At 39.7% G+C, this 16,842-nt stretch overlaps 1 protein-coding gene across 3 annotated transcripts; it reads left to right on the plus strand.

The window, feature by feature from the left end:
* The first annotated feature begins 414 nt into the window (after positions 1 to 414).
* LOC117723752 (uncharacterized) lies at positions 415 to 14,146 on the plus strand. Of its 3 annotated transcripts, none has more exons than XM_034523293.2 (4): positions 415 to 549; positions 7,101 to 7,227; positions 8,516 to 8,611; positions 9,307 to 14,146. In XM_034523293.2, exons 1-4 carry the CDS (start codon positions 514 to 516, stop codon positions 12,006 to 12,008), a joined length of 2,961 nt encoding a protein of 986 aa, XP_034379184.1. In that variant the 5' UTR covers positions 415 to 513; the 3' UTR covers positions 12,009 to 14,146. The 3 variants fall into 3 exon arrangements, with proteins under 3 accessions (XP_034379184.1, XP_076772461.1, XP_076772460.1); XM_076916346.1 differs by having other exon boundaries at positions 423 to 568; XM_076916345.1 differs by having other exon boundaries at positions 428 to 519.
* Positions 14,147 to 16,842: the final 2,696 nt, after the last annotated feature.

Raw genomic sequence — 16,842 nt, forward strand, 5'->3', positions numbered from 1 at the left:
GACAATGCTCTTCACTGCAGCATTCAGGAGGAAGACAGCCCAGTCATGAGCTCATTCTCAACAGCCATGCCAATCAAGTGTCCAGGCGACTGTACTCCTTGTTGAATTTTCCATTTGGTATTTCCATTTGTGATTTCAAATCACAATGTTTTAGCAGAGATAACAAGGAAATGCGATAAACATCACTGTGAAAGGCTCAGCTCACAGGCTAACATCGCATACTGTGACCAAGGACTTTTAAAAAGCCCAATTTCCGTGGCTGCTCATATGCTGATGCCTGTTTCTCTCTGACTTCAGCTGCTCACTCACCACTGGGCTAGAATCCAGGCAGTGCACAAAACCTCTTCCTTGGGGTCCTGGAAGTCCTTCCAACTGACTTGTGGGAAATGTAGTCCAGAGTACCGTGACGTCATCAGAAAGGGCCATCTGAAGCGAACTTCCTTATTCTTCAAATTTCACTCCTCCTCAAATGTATGCAACTGTCCTGTTGAGCACTGCGTTTGGATCTCTGACATGGAGGTTGGTGCAGGGAGCAGCGCCATCTTTCAGGTCTGAGGAACTGTGCAGGGTGGCGGTTCGGGCGTGCAGGGAGCTGACTTGGGGTGTTGTGAGACAGGGGAAGCTGCTGACCTGGAGGTGCTGTGCTGACCTAGGCTGGGCCACTGCTCCTGGGCACAAGCTTGAAGGGAAGAAACTTGGAAACTTGGAAACAACAGCCTGGCTCTGCTGCCTGCCTGTGCCTGAGATGCTGAAGGGAGCGCACTCATCTTTGCTGGGGAAATGCGCTCTCCCTAGCTGACCCCTGCTCACATGGCTGTAGTCAGATTCTCGGGACATACAGAACACGGGGACATCTAGCGCCCTATGTACTTTCTGTCCTAGAGACGACTCCTGGTTTGAGCTCAAACAGCTTCCTAAAGTTCCTAGTGTCCAAGGAGCGAGAATCCTGTGAGGGAGGGCAACTGATGTGTGGGGTGTTAGTTCCTTTTCCTTTGGAATGAATTGTTAGACTCATAGATGCCTCTGTTCAAATAAGAGTTTCTAATACACAACTTTGTGACCTGAAACATCGCAATACATGGCTATTTAGCCACAGAATAATCCTGTAATTGGTATGAACCTACGTTTGCACAATTCAAATAATTAAGATTTTACCCTTCAGATGAAAAATCACTAGACAGTAATACCTCAACAGTTCTGAGTATGTGTTCTGTCCAAAATTTAGACTCCTTTTCAGATGTAAGAGATGACTTGGAGTGAGGAAAAGTTCCGCTGGGTGGGGCTGGAATGTCTGAAAGAGAAGGGGGATAACAGTTTTGCTAATGTGCCAGGACTGTACATTGTTGTCTCTCCACGTGCATTTCTTCTGGTTGTTCACATTATCAGCAGTGCCTGAACTCTCTTAAATCTTCTCTGTCCCTCGATGTGACAGTCAGGTTTACTCATGCACCCTTAATAGTTTTAGAAAGAATTCTCCAAGTTCTTCAGTTGTGTTTGAAAAACTGTAAGACAGGGCTGGAGAGATGGCTCAGTGGTTAAGAGCACTGGCTGATCTTCCAGAGGGCATGAGTTCAATTCTCAGCAACCACACTCACTACCATGTGTAATTGGATCTGATGCCCTCTTCTGGTGTGTCAGCCACAGAGTGCTCATATATATAAATAAATACATTTTTTTAAAAAAGGGATCAGGATATTCAGGCAGGCAACGGAGTCAGGGATAACCTGCACTTCAGTCACTGGGAGATTTACATGAAGGTTAAGCTGCTCTTATGCTACATATGTGTGGGGGTGAGGTGGTAGGCCTAGCCCATGTATGCTCTGTGATTGATTGTTCCATCGCTGGGAAGCCCCAAGGGTCCAGGTTGGTTGACTTCCTTGGTCATTTGTGGAGTCCCTACCCTCTCCTTTTGTGGAGTCCCACAATCCTTCTCCCAACTCCTCCACAAAACTCCCTCAGCTGTGTCTAATGTTTGGCTGCAGGTCTCTGTGTCTGTTTCCATCAGCTGCTGGGTAGGTCCCTCAGAGGACAGTTAGGCCAGGCTTGTCTGCAACCCTAACAGAGTATCAGTAATAGTTCTTACCAATGGGAAGGGTCTCACGTTGGGCCAGTCACTGGTTGGCTATTCCCTCAGTCTCTGCCTCATCTTTGTCCATGCACTCTTGTGGGAAGGACAGATTTTAAGTTGAAGGTTTTGTGGTTGGATTGGCAACCTCATCTCTCCACTGGGAGTCCTGCATGGCTACAGGAAGTGACCACTTCAGGCTCGATATTCCCTCATACTAGGAGTCTCAGCTAGTATCACCCTTATAGGCTCCCAGGAGCCTCTCCCATCCCAGGTCTCCAGCATGTCACAGATATGACACCTTTCCTCAACCTGGCCCCCCACCAAATGTTACTCACTCCTATGGCCCTCTCTGCCAAGCTTTCACTGCACCTGATCTCTCACCCACATATTCCTCCCCGTTCCCTTCCACTACCACCTTCATCCTCCATCCACTTGGTGACTATTTTATTTCCCCTCTGAGTGAGAATCAAGCATCCTCCCTTGGGTCCTCCTTTTTATTTAGCTTCTTTGGGTCTGTGGATTGTGTCATGGTCATCCTGCACTTTGTCGCTAATATCCATTTATAAGTGAGTACATACTATACATATCCATTTGGTTGTGGGTTACCTCAGTCAGGAAGATGAAGTGGAAGTTTCTAGTTTCGTTAAAAATCCATTGTCATGTGGTGTTTTGCTGGAAGCTGTCTTGTCTGAGGGCATGTGATGTTTTGCTGAGAGCAGATGCTTGAGAAGGTAGGTGATGTTTAGAGAGGAGATAAATCAAACCCTGCAGACAGTGAGAGGATGCTCTTGCATTGATTTGACTTGCAAAGCTCTGCTGGTTTTCACTACATAGAGAGAAATGCACCAAAGAACTTCTGTGGTTTTTCTGGCTGCTTCTTCTGTTTTCCTATGAAGTCAGTGGTTCCTTGTGCTGTCTAAGTTGGATCTTACCACCTGTACTGATTCATGTTTGGTGTTTTGAAATTGGACTGGACTGCTGATATCCTGACAACAAAGAATGGAATTGCCTCAAGGAACTACTTCTAAACAAGTCCATAGCCCCTGCTTCCTGGTAACCTTTTTAGTCCCCTACCTCTGGTATGTGGGCTAGAAGGAAGGTTGAAACATTAAAGAACTCTACTTAGAGTAAGATTTGAATCTAAAAAAAGTTTTCTAGTTCAATCAATTTGCCTGTAAACTGCATGATATCCTTGTTTTTAATAGCTGAGTAATAGTCTACTGTGTAAACGAACAACAATTTCTTCATCCATTTGTCCCTTGAGGGACATCTGTTGTTACCAGTTTCTGACTGTTATGAATAAAGCTGCTACAGATGTAGTTGATCAAGCGTCCTTGTGCTGTGGTAGAACATCTTTGGGGTATATTCTCAAGAGTGATATCGCTGAGTTCTGAGGTAGAACTATTACCAATATTCTGAAAAAACTACCACATTGATTTCATAGTGATTGTATAACTTAGCACTCCCACCAGCAGCCAAGGAGTGTTCCCATTGCTCTGCATCCTTGTCTGTATGTCTTGAGTTTTTTATCTCCGCTATACTGCTGGGTGTAAGGTAGAATCTCAGAGTCACTTTGATTTGCATTTCCCTATGACCAAAGAAACTTTTTAAAGTGTTTCTCAACCATTAGAGATTCCTCTGATGAGAATTCTCTGCTTAGCTCTGTACCTCAGTTTTTTTTAACTGGGTTATCTGGTTTGCTGGTGTCTAACTTGTTGAGTTCTTTATATATTTGGATATCAGCCTTCTGTGGGATGTAGGGTTGATGAAAACCTTTTCCCATTCTGGAGGCTGCTATTATGACAGTGTCCTCTGCCTCACAGAAGGCTTTCAGTTTCCTGAGATCCCATTCATTCATTGTTTATCTTAGTGCCTGAGTTATTGGTGTTCTGTTCAGAAAGTTGTTCCTATATCAGTGTGTTCAAGGCTACTCCCCACTTTCTCTTCTAATAGATTTAGTGTAGCTGGGTTTCTGTTGAGGTTTTTGATCCACTAGGACATGAGTTTTGTGTAGACTGATGAATATGAATCCGTTTGCATTTTTCTACATGCAGACATCCAGTTAGAATTGCACCATTTGTTAAAGATGCTTTCTCTTTTCCAGTGTATGTTTTTATCTTCTTTATCAAAAATTTAGTGTCTATAAATGTGTTGGTTTATTTCAGGGTCTTCTTTTAGATGCCATTGATCAAGCTGTGTGTTTCTGTACTAATACCATACAGATGTTTTCATTATTGTACCTTTGTAGTTCAGCTTGAAATCAGGGATGATGATTCCTCTAGGAGTTCTTCTATCAAACAGGATTGTTTTAGCTATCCTGGGCTTTTTTTTTTTTTTTTTTTTTTTTTTAATATAAAGTTGAGAATTGTTCTTTCAAGGTCTGTAAAGAATTGTGTGGGGATTTTGATGGGAAGTGCATTGAATCTGTAGATTGCTTTTGATAAGATGGCTGTTTTCACTTATTTCCCTGATTTCTTTCTTAGCCTGCTTATTGTTGGTATAAAGGAGGGCTAATGATTATTTTATTTTTGAGTTGATTTTGTATCCAGCCACTTTGCTGAAGGTGTTTATCAGCTCAAGGAATTCTCTGGTGTGGTTATTGATGTATACTATCATATTATCTGTAAATAGCTATACTTTGACTTTTTCTTTTCCAAATTGTATCTCCTTGATCTCTTTTAGTTATTTTTATTGCTCTGGCTAGAACATCAAGTAGTATATTATAGAGACATGGAGAGTGTGGACAGCCTTGTCTTGTCCCTGATTTTAGTGGAATTGCTTTAAATTTCTTTCCATTTGAGTTGATGTTAACTCAAGATTGTACTGTATATTGCTTTTATTATGTTTAGGTATGCATTTCATATCCCTGATTTCTCCAAGACTTTTAATATGGAGGAGTTTTGGATTTTTTTCAAAAGGTTTTTCAGCATCTAAGGAGATTGACAGGTAACTTGGTTATCTCATTTTGTTATAAATTTGGGTCCTAGTATTCATCAAAGTAATGTGTATTGGCAAATGTTTCTAGAAATCTTGTAGAATACTTAGTGGAAATGCTAACGTGATCTTTTATTTTTTATTTTTATTTATTTTTTTTTTTGAGATCTGGTCATATAGCTTTTAGGAAAAAGTACAGGCATGACATAACCGTCAGCCTACATGCTGCAAAACTAATTGTTGTTTTATTAGTTTTGTGTGCTGACTTAATAACAGCTTCCTTTATTCTTTTCTGGTATGAAACAGCTCTATATTCCTTAACCCAAATACATTATGTTTCTTTATATTCTCCTTTTCGGTGATTTTGGGGTTATCTTAATGTGGTTACAAATGAACATCTTTAGTTTGAATGAATTTTAACGACATCATAAAAGTAAAAGAATTAGGGAATTGCCATACACAGTTTTTTTCTCTGTTATGCTAGTCAGGTCACAGCTTAATTTGTGATATTCAGTGATGTTACGGGACGCAATATGGTCATTTGTGAAAATATGGTTGATGTTAGATTTGTTAGTACAGATCAAAGAGAAGAAAGGCAGGAAATAGGCTGAGAACAACAGATGAGGCTACACACAGAGATGGGCACCAATCCTGGAAATGGGATGGGGGTTGTGTGAAGGGAGAAACCTGGCTTGAACCTTTTAGAGACACAGGTGAGGGGCTTGGGAATGAGGGAGAGGATGCTGCTATAGGAGCTCCATCCAGGTCTGCAGTCTCTCCTTCCTGGTGTTGTCTGCTTAGGCAGACAGATTTTCATGCTGTCCATAAACATTCCTCTGTGGGTTGTAGACAAATAAAGTTGAGGAAGGTCAGCTGTATTCATAGAGGAATCCTGTCTTTAAAGGCAAGGCTGTTATCAGGTAGGACAGGGCATTACTGTTTCAGGTATGAATAAACAAGTCCTACATGCTGTGTGACTGTACTTCCTGTGCTTTCTGACTGACTTACCTATACCAGGAGCTTGTCTGGCTGAGATCACTGGACCTGATCCAGTCTGCTTTGTAGTAAAGCAGGATTGCTTTCATGTCTGAGAGGTGTCTGATCTTCTCTAAATGGAGTTATGGACAGTTGTGAGTGTCCATGAGGCATCTAGGAATCAAACCCCATGTCTTTTGGGAGAGTACCCAGTGCTCTTAACTACTGAGCCATCTGTCTAGCTTTAACACACTGTTTTTAGTTGCCCTCGTTCTCCATTTCATGGTTCTCAAAAGCATTATATAATGGGAGTTTCTAGGACCTTCTGTCATCCACTTCACTTAGAGATGGGTCCTGTGTTACCCCCAGCATCACAAATAATATCTTAGGGATATCTTACCTATATCAGAAGTTCTTCCGGCTCTGCTCTCACTCAGAGCCTCATTTAGATTTATATGCAGAAGCACATGATGTCTCTTTGTGTTTATGTTATTATTGATAATGATAATTAGCCTGATGTGTAAGTTAATTGTGGTTATGTCTATCCCAGTTTAGCTTCCAAATGAATGAGACTCACACTATGATTTATTTATTTGACTTTTGCTCAATTACTGGGGGATTACTCCTAATCTATTTTTCTAAAGCTAGACTGGCTACTTCCCCTGCTGTTCTCCCTAATTTCTTGCTGATTGAGTCTTTCCTGAATTATGTCTGCTCCATCCATATTTCCTGGAGGTTGGGCATCACTTCTCTTGAACATGTGTTATTGATCCATCATGTCTGATGGAGGCCTCATGTCCTCCTGTCTTCCCCTTCTTCTCCCTATTTCCCCTTCTTATCATTATGTTCCATATTTTTGACCCCAGCCCAGTCACTGAAGCCCTACCAACCTCTATTTTACCCCATAATTGGCTGTTGTCAGTTTTATTTTACCAATAGTTTAAAATTGGAGACCAAGTTTTACACAATAAATACTGGTGTACGTAAGAGTTTGCTTGTCTTATGTCTACCAGATCTTGTGGTAGCATTTGAACACATAGAAGCACCAGATCATTCCCCCAACAATGTGTGGTATTTCCACTTTTTTTTTTTTTTTTTTTTTTTTCTGTTTTTTGTTTTTCAGGATATGCTGTCATTCAGGGATGTGGCCATTGAGTTTTCTGCAGAAGAGTGGGAATGCCTTGGTCCTACTCAGTGGAAATTGTACAAGGACGTGATGTTGGAGAATTACAACAACCTTGTGTTCCTGGGTGAGGATAGCTTCCATGAAGAACTTTTTTTTTCTCATAATTTCATTCATTTACATCTCAAATAACATCCCCCTTCCCGGTTACCCCATCCCATCCGCCCTCTCCTCCCCCCCAACCCTTTGCCTCTATGAGGTTGCTCTCCTACCCACCAACCCAGTCCCACCCCAGCTCTCCAGCATCAAACCTCCACAGGACCAAAGGCCTCCCTCCCATTGATTTCAGATAAGGCCATCCTCTGCTCGTTATATACCTGGAGCCATGAACGCCTCCATGTACATTTCTTAGTTGGTGGTCTAGTCCCTGAGAGCACTGAGCCAACTGACATTGTTCTTCTTCTGGTGTTGCAATTGCCCTCTGCTCCTTCAGGCCTTCGCCTAGCTCCTCCACCTGGGTCCCCAAGCCCAGTCTGATGGTTGGCTGTGAGCATCTGCATCTGCATTGGTCAGGTGCTGTCAGAACCTCCCAGGGGACAGCCACACCAGGTTCCTGTCAGCAAGGGGCTCTTGGCAACGGCAACAGTGTTGAGTTTGGTATATTCAGATAGGATGGATGGATCCCCAGGTGTGGCAGTGCCTGACTGGCCCTTCCCTCAGTCTCTGCTCCATTTTTTTGTCTCTGTCTTTCCTTTGGACATGAACATTTCTGAATTAAAAAACTTTGAGATTGGTGGGTGGCCCCATTCATCAACTCGGGGCCTTGCCTATCTACTGGAGGTGATTTCTACAGGTTCTGTCTCCCCTTCACTGTACATTTCTGCTAATGTCATCCCCATTGGGTCCTGGAGGCCTCCAATGGCTACTCCCAGTTCTTTATCCCTCACTGCTACATATTTCCATGAAGAACTCTTAATTGTCACTATGAACGTTGCTCCCTTTGTACAGTACTTCATGAGAGCCTGTGCTTCCAACAGTAAGGTACATAGCGCTACTTTTTAGGAAAATTAAAATTACTTATGTACCTCAAAACTATTTCTTGTGTTGATTCCTCCTCTCCCCACCTCTCTTACATGTCTCATTTTTATTTGAAAGTAAGTGGTACACCTTGCAGAGACTGTCACTCACTTCAGTTTTAAAAGTCATCTTTGTAAATTAGGGATATGAAGCTCAGGACCCAGAAGTACTAAGTTTCTCCTAAGGGTTCTGACGTGCCCATCAGAAAACACGTGAAAACCGAATCTTCTGTACTCCTTTATTGTATCTTCTCATTCTTTATACACATAGTCCTGAAAAGGACATTTTATTTCCCAGGAGATCATACTAATAATATTGTTTCCTTTTTCCACAAACAGGTCTTACTTTCTCTAAGCCATACCTGGTCACATTTCTGGAGCAAATACAAGAGCCTTCAGATGTGAAGAAGGGAGTGGCTGCCTCTGTGCACCCAGGTGTGTCAGGAGGAGGGTATCAGAGAACAGAGGGGGAAATTCTAAGATCTAATATAAAGCCATTGAAACACAATATTCCGGTTTAAATCATCTTTTAAAGCTAGGATTTTCTGACTTTTTCTGTGAGAAGACATTACCTAACATTAAGGATGCATTATGTCTAATAAGCTGTGTTTTCTTCTACCATGAGATTAACTTGTGTTCCCCATGACAGCCAATGATCTGCCATTTCTAAGTAATATAATATAATATTATATATATGTGTGTGTGTGTGTGTGTATTGTTTATAGTATAAAATACAAATTTATTTTTGATTTGGGTGTTTTCAAAGATAGACTATTTTATACTTTGCTTTTATCTAGTCATAAAATTTCTGTATTTGTGTTAGGGGATGATTTGCATTTACTTACTGAGTTTTCTTCATTAGTTTTATGTTTTCTATTTCACTTTGATTAATATTCCTTTGTTTCCATTTCTCTGTTGTCATGGTCTTATTTTTCAGTGGAAGGCTACATGATTTTTGCTTCTGTGTTTTAAATTAGGCTTCATTGAATACAGATATAAAAAAATTGAATGTAGCTTCTCATTTATAAAGACAAATGAGAGTATGAGAAAATATTAGTTTTTAAACAGAAGCATTGTAAATTTACAGAATTTTGTCTACTTTCATTAATTTCTCAATCCTTCCTCCCCAGGGGGAAAATGCTGTAAATGCAAAGAATGTGGCAAAGTCTTTGAGTGGACCAAAGTGTTTCAAAATCACCAGATAATTGATTTAGGAGGGAAGCCCTATAAATTTGAAGCATGTGTGGAGCACTTCCATATTCCATCATTAAGTTCTGAAGAGACAAGAATTCATACAGGAGAAAAATCTTACGAATGTGAAATTTGTAGCAAGGCCTTCTGCATTCCATTACTACTTTCTGAACACAAGATAATTCATACAGGAGAGAATCCCTACAAGTGTGAAGTGTGTGGCAAGGCCTTCCAACATCCATCAAGACTTTCCAGACATAAGAAAATTCATTCAGAAGAGAAACCATACAAGTGTGAAGTATGTGGCAAGGCCTTCCACTTTCCATCATTACTTTTGGTACACAAGAGAGTTCATACAGGAGAAAAACCCTACAAGTGTGAAGTGTGTGGCAAGGCCTTCCATTATCCATCAATACTCAATAAACACAAGCGAATTCATACAGGAGAGAAACCATACAAGTGTGAAGTATGTGGCAAAGCCTTCCACATTTCATCATTTCTTTCTAAACACAAAATAATTCATAGAGGAGAAAAACCCTACAAGTGTGAAGTGTGTGGCAAGGCCTTCCATTACCCATCAAGACTTTCCAACCATAAGAAAATTCATTCAGGAGAGAAACCATTCAAGTGTGAAGTGTGTGGAAAGGCCTTCCGCATTTTATCACTACTTTCTAAGCACAAGATAATCCATACAGATGAGAATCCTTACAAGTGTGAAGTGTGTGGCAAGGCTTTTGATTATCCATCAAGACTTTCTACCCATGCAAAAATGCATACAGGAGAGAAACCATACAAGTGTGAATTATGTCCAAAGGCTTTCCGTTCTCTGTCATCACTTTCTAAACACAAGAGAATTCATACAGGAGATAATTACTATAACAGTGAAGTATGTGGCAAGGCCTTTGTTTACCCTTCAAGACTTCCTAAACGTAAGAAAGTTTGTGCAGGAGAGAAGCCCTATAAGTGTGAAGTATGTGGCAAGGCTTTCCATGTTTCGTCACTACTTTCTAAACACAGGAAGGTTCATACTGGAGAAAAACTATATAAGTGTGAAGTATGTGGGAAGGCCTTCTATTATCCATCAAGACTTTCCAATCATAAGAAAATTCATACAGGAGAGAAACCATACAAGTGTGTAGAATGTGGAAAGGCCTTCTGTTTTCCATCATCACTATCTAAACACAGGAGAATTCACACAGGAGAGAAACCATACAAGTGTAAGGAATGTGGGAAGGACTTCCGCTCTCTGTCATCACTTTCTAAACACAAGAGAATTCATACTGGAGAGAAACCCTACAAGTGTGAAGTATGCAGCAAGGCCTTTCATTATCCATCATTACTTTCTAAACACAGGACAATCCATACAGAAGAAAAACCCTACAAGTGTGAAGTATGTGGCCAGGCCTTCCATGTTCCATCAAAACTTTCTCACCACAAGGTAATCCATTCAGGAGAGAAACCCTACAAGTGTGAAGTGTGTGGCAAGGCCTTCTGCATTTCATTATTACTTTCTAAACACAAGATAATTCATAAAGGAGAGAATCACTATAACAGTCACCTATGTAGCAAAGCCTTTGTTTATCCTTCAAGACTTTCTAAACATAAGAAAATTCATACAAGAGAGAAACCGTACAAGTGTGATGTATGTGGAAAGGCCTTCCGCTTTCCATCATTACTATTAATACACAAGGGAATGCATACCGGAGAAAAACCCTACAAGTGTGAAGACTGTGGGAAGGCCTTCTATTATCCATCACTACTTACTAAACACAAGAGAATTCATACAGGAGAGAAACCATACCAGTGTGAAGTCTGTGGCAAGAGCTTCCATGTTTCATCATCACTATCTAAGCACAGAATAATTCATACAGGAGAGAAGCCATATAAGTGTAAAGTATGTGGGAAAACCTTCCGCTTTTCATCATCACTTTCTAAGCACAAGAGAAATCATACAGGAAAGAAACCCTACAAGTGTGAAGAATGTGGCAAGACCTTCCATTTTCCATCATTACTTTCTAAACACAAGGTAAGTCATTCTGGAGAGAAACCCTACAATTGTGACTTATGTGGCAAGTCCTTCCATTATTCATCATTACTTTCTAAACACAAAATGATTCATACAGGAGAAAAGCCCCACAAGTGTGAAGTGTGTGGCAAGGCCTTCCATTATCCTTCAAAACTTTCCAACCATAAGAAAATTCATACAGGAGAGAAACCGTACAAGTGTGAAGTATGTGGAAATGTATTCTGTTTTGCATCATCACTTTCTAAACACAAGAGAATTCACACAGGAGAGAATCCATACAAATGTGAAGTTTGTGGCAAGGCCTTCTATTATCCATCATTACTTTCTAAACACAAGATAATTCATACAGGAGAAAAACCCTACAAGTGTGAAGTTTGTGGCAAGGCCTTCCATTACCCATCATTACTTTCTAAACACAAGATAATTCATACAGGAAAGAAACCCTACAAGTGTGAAGTATGTGGCAAGGCCTTCCATTACCCATCACGACTTTCCAAGCACAAGAAAATTCATGGGGCTGGAGAGATGGCTCAGCGTTTAAGGGAACTGGCTGTGCTTTCAGAGGTCCTGAATTCAATTCCCAGCAACCACATGGTGGTGTACAACCATGTATGATGGAATCTGTTTTCCTCTTCTGGTGTGTAGGTGTACATGCAGGTAGAGCACTCATATACATAAAAGAAATAAGTTATTTAAAAAATTGTTGTTATATTGCCTGGTACCTTGAAAAAATTATACAAGAGAGAAACCATACTAGTGTAAAGTATGTGGCAAGGACTTCCAATGTCAAGCACTGTTTTTTAACCACAAGAGTCACACAGGACAGAAAACCTGCAAGTATGGAGTAAGTAGCCTGGCCTTCTATTGCCCATAATCGCTTTTTTAACATGAGAATGCACACAGGTGAGAAGCCCTACAATTGTTAAATATAAGTCAACTCCTTTAGAATTTCCCAGATTTTTTTCTACTCCCTTCAAACCATACATATGTGAGGAATGTGGAAAAGCCTTCTCTACAAATATATACTAATATATACCATTATTTACACAAATTAACTCACAGTGTGGTGACAAATGCAAAGAATATGTCTAAATGCTCAACAAAAAACTTTAGGGATCGTGAAAAAAATCCACTCTGGAGAGAAACCATACAAATCTATAAAGAATGTGGCAAATACTTAAGAAGTTCCATATCATGGTCTGAACACATAATTTTTACTGGAGAGAAATATTACAAGTGTGGAGAATGAGGCCAAAACTATTACCAGTCTTCTGATCTTAAGCAACATTCAAGAATTCATCTGTGAGAGAAACCACACAATTATGAAGAATGTGCAAGGTCTTTAGTAAGTACTAAGATTTTGTGAAACACCTCATAGTTCATACGAGACTGAAATGCTACATGGGAAAGATGTTGCAAACCCTTTAATAAACTTTCTTATATTTCTAACCATAAGGTGGTTCGAACTACATTGAAATAATACAAATGTTAAAATATTCATAATATGTTAACATATCTTTAAACCCTAAAAGTTATCAAAAGCTTCCTACTGAATAGAAACCATACAAGATTTAGGGTAAGTAAAGCTTTTGGAATCATTCACACAGCCATGTCAAAAGTACAAAGCTGTCAGATTGTGTGCTTGTTCTCTGGATTTGGGACTGATCCATCCTTTCTGTCTTTTTTTTTTTTTTTTTTTTTTTCTGTTTTAGAATCAGAACACTTGTTCTAGACCAGTGAGTAGTAAAAGTAACTTGTTCTTATGTTATAAGACATCATAGTTAAAAGATTGACTTGAGTTTCACATGACAATGGACTGTGGCCTTTCATAGTGTTGTCATTGTTAAATACTCTGGACCTTTCAAGTTGTAGCCTATCTTGCTTATGAGGTGAGGGTAAGGTTGGGGAAAGTGAAGAAATGTTAAGAATAAAACTTTGTGGCTAAAGCTAACATGATGACATTGGGAACAAACTGAATTGCCAACAAGACCCATAGCCATGCTAGTATTATTCCCAGTACCCACAAAATACAAAGAAGTAATTACCTCTGAAGATTTTCCTCTGATCTCCATGCATGGGCTGCCACATATACATACATACATGTGCCCAGACAAAATAAACCTAAATTATGTTTTTAAATTATGTATGTGTTTTATTCAGACTGGGGTCAAGAATTAATGCTTTTATCACAGTTGTTAACTTCATGAGTTCTAGCATCATGTGAGGAGCAAGCCTCTGTTGATTTGCAGGACTTTTCTTGATTAGTTTGTTTGATGTCAGAAGATCTGGTGATTGCGGTTTGAAGCATGTACAGGAAATGCTACAGTATAAGAAACTATCCTGATAATTCTGCATCTGTCTCCTGCTTCCTGACTGGGTGGAACATGATGAGCTTCTCTAAGTTCTGGTTGTCATAACTTTTCCATTGTGTATTGTGGTTGGATTAGAATTGCCCTCAGGGTTCATAGATTTGAATCTTAGTCATCAGGCAGTAGTACTTTAGAAGGATTAAGAAGTGTGGCATCATTGGAATAAAGGTGTCACTGGGGGTTGTATTTGAGGTTTCCAAAGCTCAGACCCCAGTGTCCCTCTTCATACTAACTATGGATCAACATGTACAATTCTCCGTTACTTCTTGAGCATCACATCTGCCTGCATTCCACCATGTTCCCTAGCATGCTCCGTACAATGATGATAATGTACAAAACTTCTGAAACTGTAAACAAGCCCCAATAAATGCTTTATAAGAGTTACCCTGGTTTGGTGTCTCTTCATAGCAATAGAACACTGAGTAAAATACCGTGGTAGACAATGACCTATGACATATTAAACCCTTTAACTTGCTCTTGGGTGAATATTTTATCATGGCCATGAGAAGACTTACTAAATCTTCTGGCCAAATGCAAGTTTCAATGTGACATTTAATACCTATGAATCGTGTACTTTCTCTCTTTTCCCATTATTGTCCTTCATTTACCCCATTCTCTGCAAAGTGTTTTTTCTCTTCGTCTACATTCCTACATTCAATCTACATGAACAAGCACATATGTAGTATCAATTTAACCTTTTGAATTATGAATGCTTTTCTAAAATGTAGATACCTTATGTGTTTTCTGTGTACATTTGTTTTGGGGATTAGTTAACTTTTTTTTTTAAATTTTCAGTGTTAAATAAATGACTCTAGTTTTGAATTGATTTTTCTGTAGGGTGAGGAACATTTTATTTTTCCATAATTGGACATCTAGTTTTGGAGCAGTGTTTGTTGTAAAGGCTGTTGGTATAAGAATATGGTTTTGATGTCTTGTCAAAAATTTCTTATTCCTTAACTTACTGATTTAGCTTACATTTTTAACCTTAAAGTAGAATGGCCTATGTAGGAGGAGCTAAGGTGGGAGGAGTAAGGACAGGACGAGGAGGAGTAAGGAGAGGAAGAGGAGAAGGAAGAGGAGGAGGAGCTAGGAGAGGGAGACAGAGAACAAGAGAGGGGGACATGGAGGCTGATGTTCACTTGTCTGTAGCAGTCAAAGGTAGTTGGTATATCTACATTGGGTATTGGGTTATACCACTGATTGTAAGGGCATCTTGTTATTGATCATTGCCAAATATATAAGCCTTTGAGTAATCTTTGAAAAAAAGAGGCCAATTTTAAGTATTTATTTCAACAAAGTGGCACACCAATTTTGAGTACGAATTCACTAGAAATTTAAGTCTATTCACTTGAAAGTAAAAGTTGTATTTTATTTTTTTAAGAAAGTGAGTGAGTTAATGGTGCTGACAGTAGTCACATTTCTCCACTGCGGGAACCCTGACCAAAGAGACTGCTGGCAGACATGTCCTCTGCTGAGAGAAATTGTAGGCTGCTCTTAGCCAAGAGAGCCAAATAAGCCTCCATTGTGGAGCAGTTACTGATTTAAGTATAAAGTTAAAATATAGGGATTATTTGCTTTTAGGAAAGATTTATAAAAGATTTGTCCAAATCGCATGGGGATTATCACCCCCGGTTTGGAATTTAGGGAAAATTGTCACTGGGTCTAAAGTAGAGAGGACAGTGTATAAGTGAAACCTGCTCTGGAGTACAGAGCCAACCAGATAGATGGTACAAACAAAAAACTGTTCTAGGCAGAGGGCTGAACAGAAAGATAGTGTAAATCAGGTGTATTCAGATGATATAAAGTTATATTGCCTCACAGGAGACTCGGGTTCTGTCTAATGTGGGCCCCACAGGATTTCTGGGTTCATTTCCTGATTGGCAAATTAAGGAAAGCCTAAGAATAGGCACATATACAGTACTTTAGTTAAGATAGGGAAAATTGCCACTGGCTCTAGAGTAGAGAGTACAGTGTACAAGTGGAAGCTGCTCTGGAGTACAGAGCCAAACAGATAGATGGTATAAATAAAAAACTGTTCTAGGCAGAGGGCTGAACAGAAAGATAGTGTAAATAAGGTGTTTTTAAATGATATAAAGTTATATTGCCTCACAGGAGACTCGGGTTCTGTCTAATATGGGCCCCACGGGAGTTCTGGGTTCATTTCCTGCTTGGCAAAATAGGGAAGGAAGATGGGTGTGATTATCAGTTTTGCAGTTATATTTTTCCTCTGGGAAAGAGGTCAAGATAAAGGTTTTTCTGGTTACTGGCTTAAGGATATTCTATTTAGGGAAAAAGATTTTGTCTGTGTGTTTTCAGAAGAGATGATTAAGATATTTCTGCCTTCCAGAATTATATGGATTAGACATGACAGAGGCAGGCCGCCAGAAGACTAGATTCCAGAATTCAAACAAAAAATTTTCTTAATACTAAAATTTGTTTTGAGAGTTGTATATAACAGAATACACAGCCTTGGTGAATCTACTCATGAAGCAAGCTGAGCAGACCTGCTCGAACCTCTACGTCGTGGAATTTCAGCTGGATGCAATGAAGACACAGACATCAGAGGCTTATCAATTTACCCTTCCCACCCCGCCCCTCTTCTAATATCTCATCGCCCGTAATCAGCTTGAAGAAGTTAATGAAAAGTCGTCACCCCTATTCCCTGGGCTTGGGGACTGAGGTGCCTAATGTTAGGCTGTCTTTTTAGGGAAAAGTAGTGGTTTTGTTGGAACAGGGAGGAATAGCTAGGATTTATTGCATAGCCATAACCTATAGGTAGAAATATGTATAATTGCTATTAAGCTGAAGTTATAATTTCTTAAATGGTACAAAATTTACTTTGATTTCACATTTAAGGTTTTCATTGATATGAGTTTCTTATTGATATAAAAGTGATATTAATATTGTTACTCTCATAGGCATTGTGCCTGTATAACACATTTAGAAATACAAGGCTTAGACCTAGTCCTTCTTTAACTTTTTCAACTGATTTGAGATAGTTAGCCTGTGAGTTAAGGGCCTATAGCAATTGCATGGCTCTGAATTTATTGTTAGGGTGTTTTCTAGATTTTAATTAGAAA

Source organism: Arvicanthis niloticus, chromosome 19, assembly GCF_011762505.2.
Source record: "Arvicanthis niloticus isolate mArvNil1 chromosome 19, mArvNil1.pat.X, whole genome shotgun sequence".
Taxonomy (NCBI): domain Eukaryota; kingdom Metazoa; phylum Chordata; class Mammalia; order Rodentia; family Muridae; genus Arvicanthis; species Arvicanthis niloticus.

Bases quoted from the DNA above. Each gene is read 5' to 3' on its own strand.
- LOC117723752 (XM_076916346.1), top strand. From the start codon at position 470: ATGTATGCAACTGTCCTGTTGAGCACTGCGTTTGGATCTCTGACATGG. The intron at 7,228-8,515 runs GTGAGGATAGCT...TTCCACAAACAG, and splicing joins CAACAACCTTGTGTTCCTGG to GTCTTACTTTCTCTAAGCCA. The intron at 8,612-9,306 runs GTGTGTCAGGAG...CTTCCTCCCCAG, and splicing joins GGCTGCCTCTGTGCACCCAG to GGGGAAAATGCTGTAAATGC.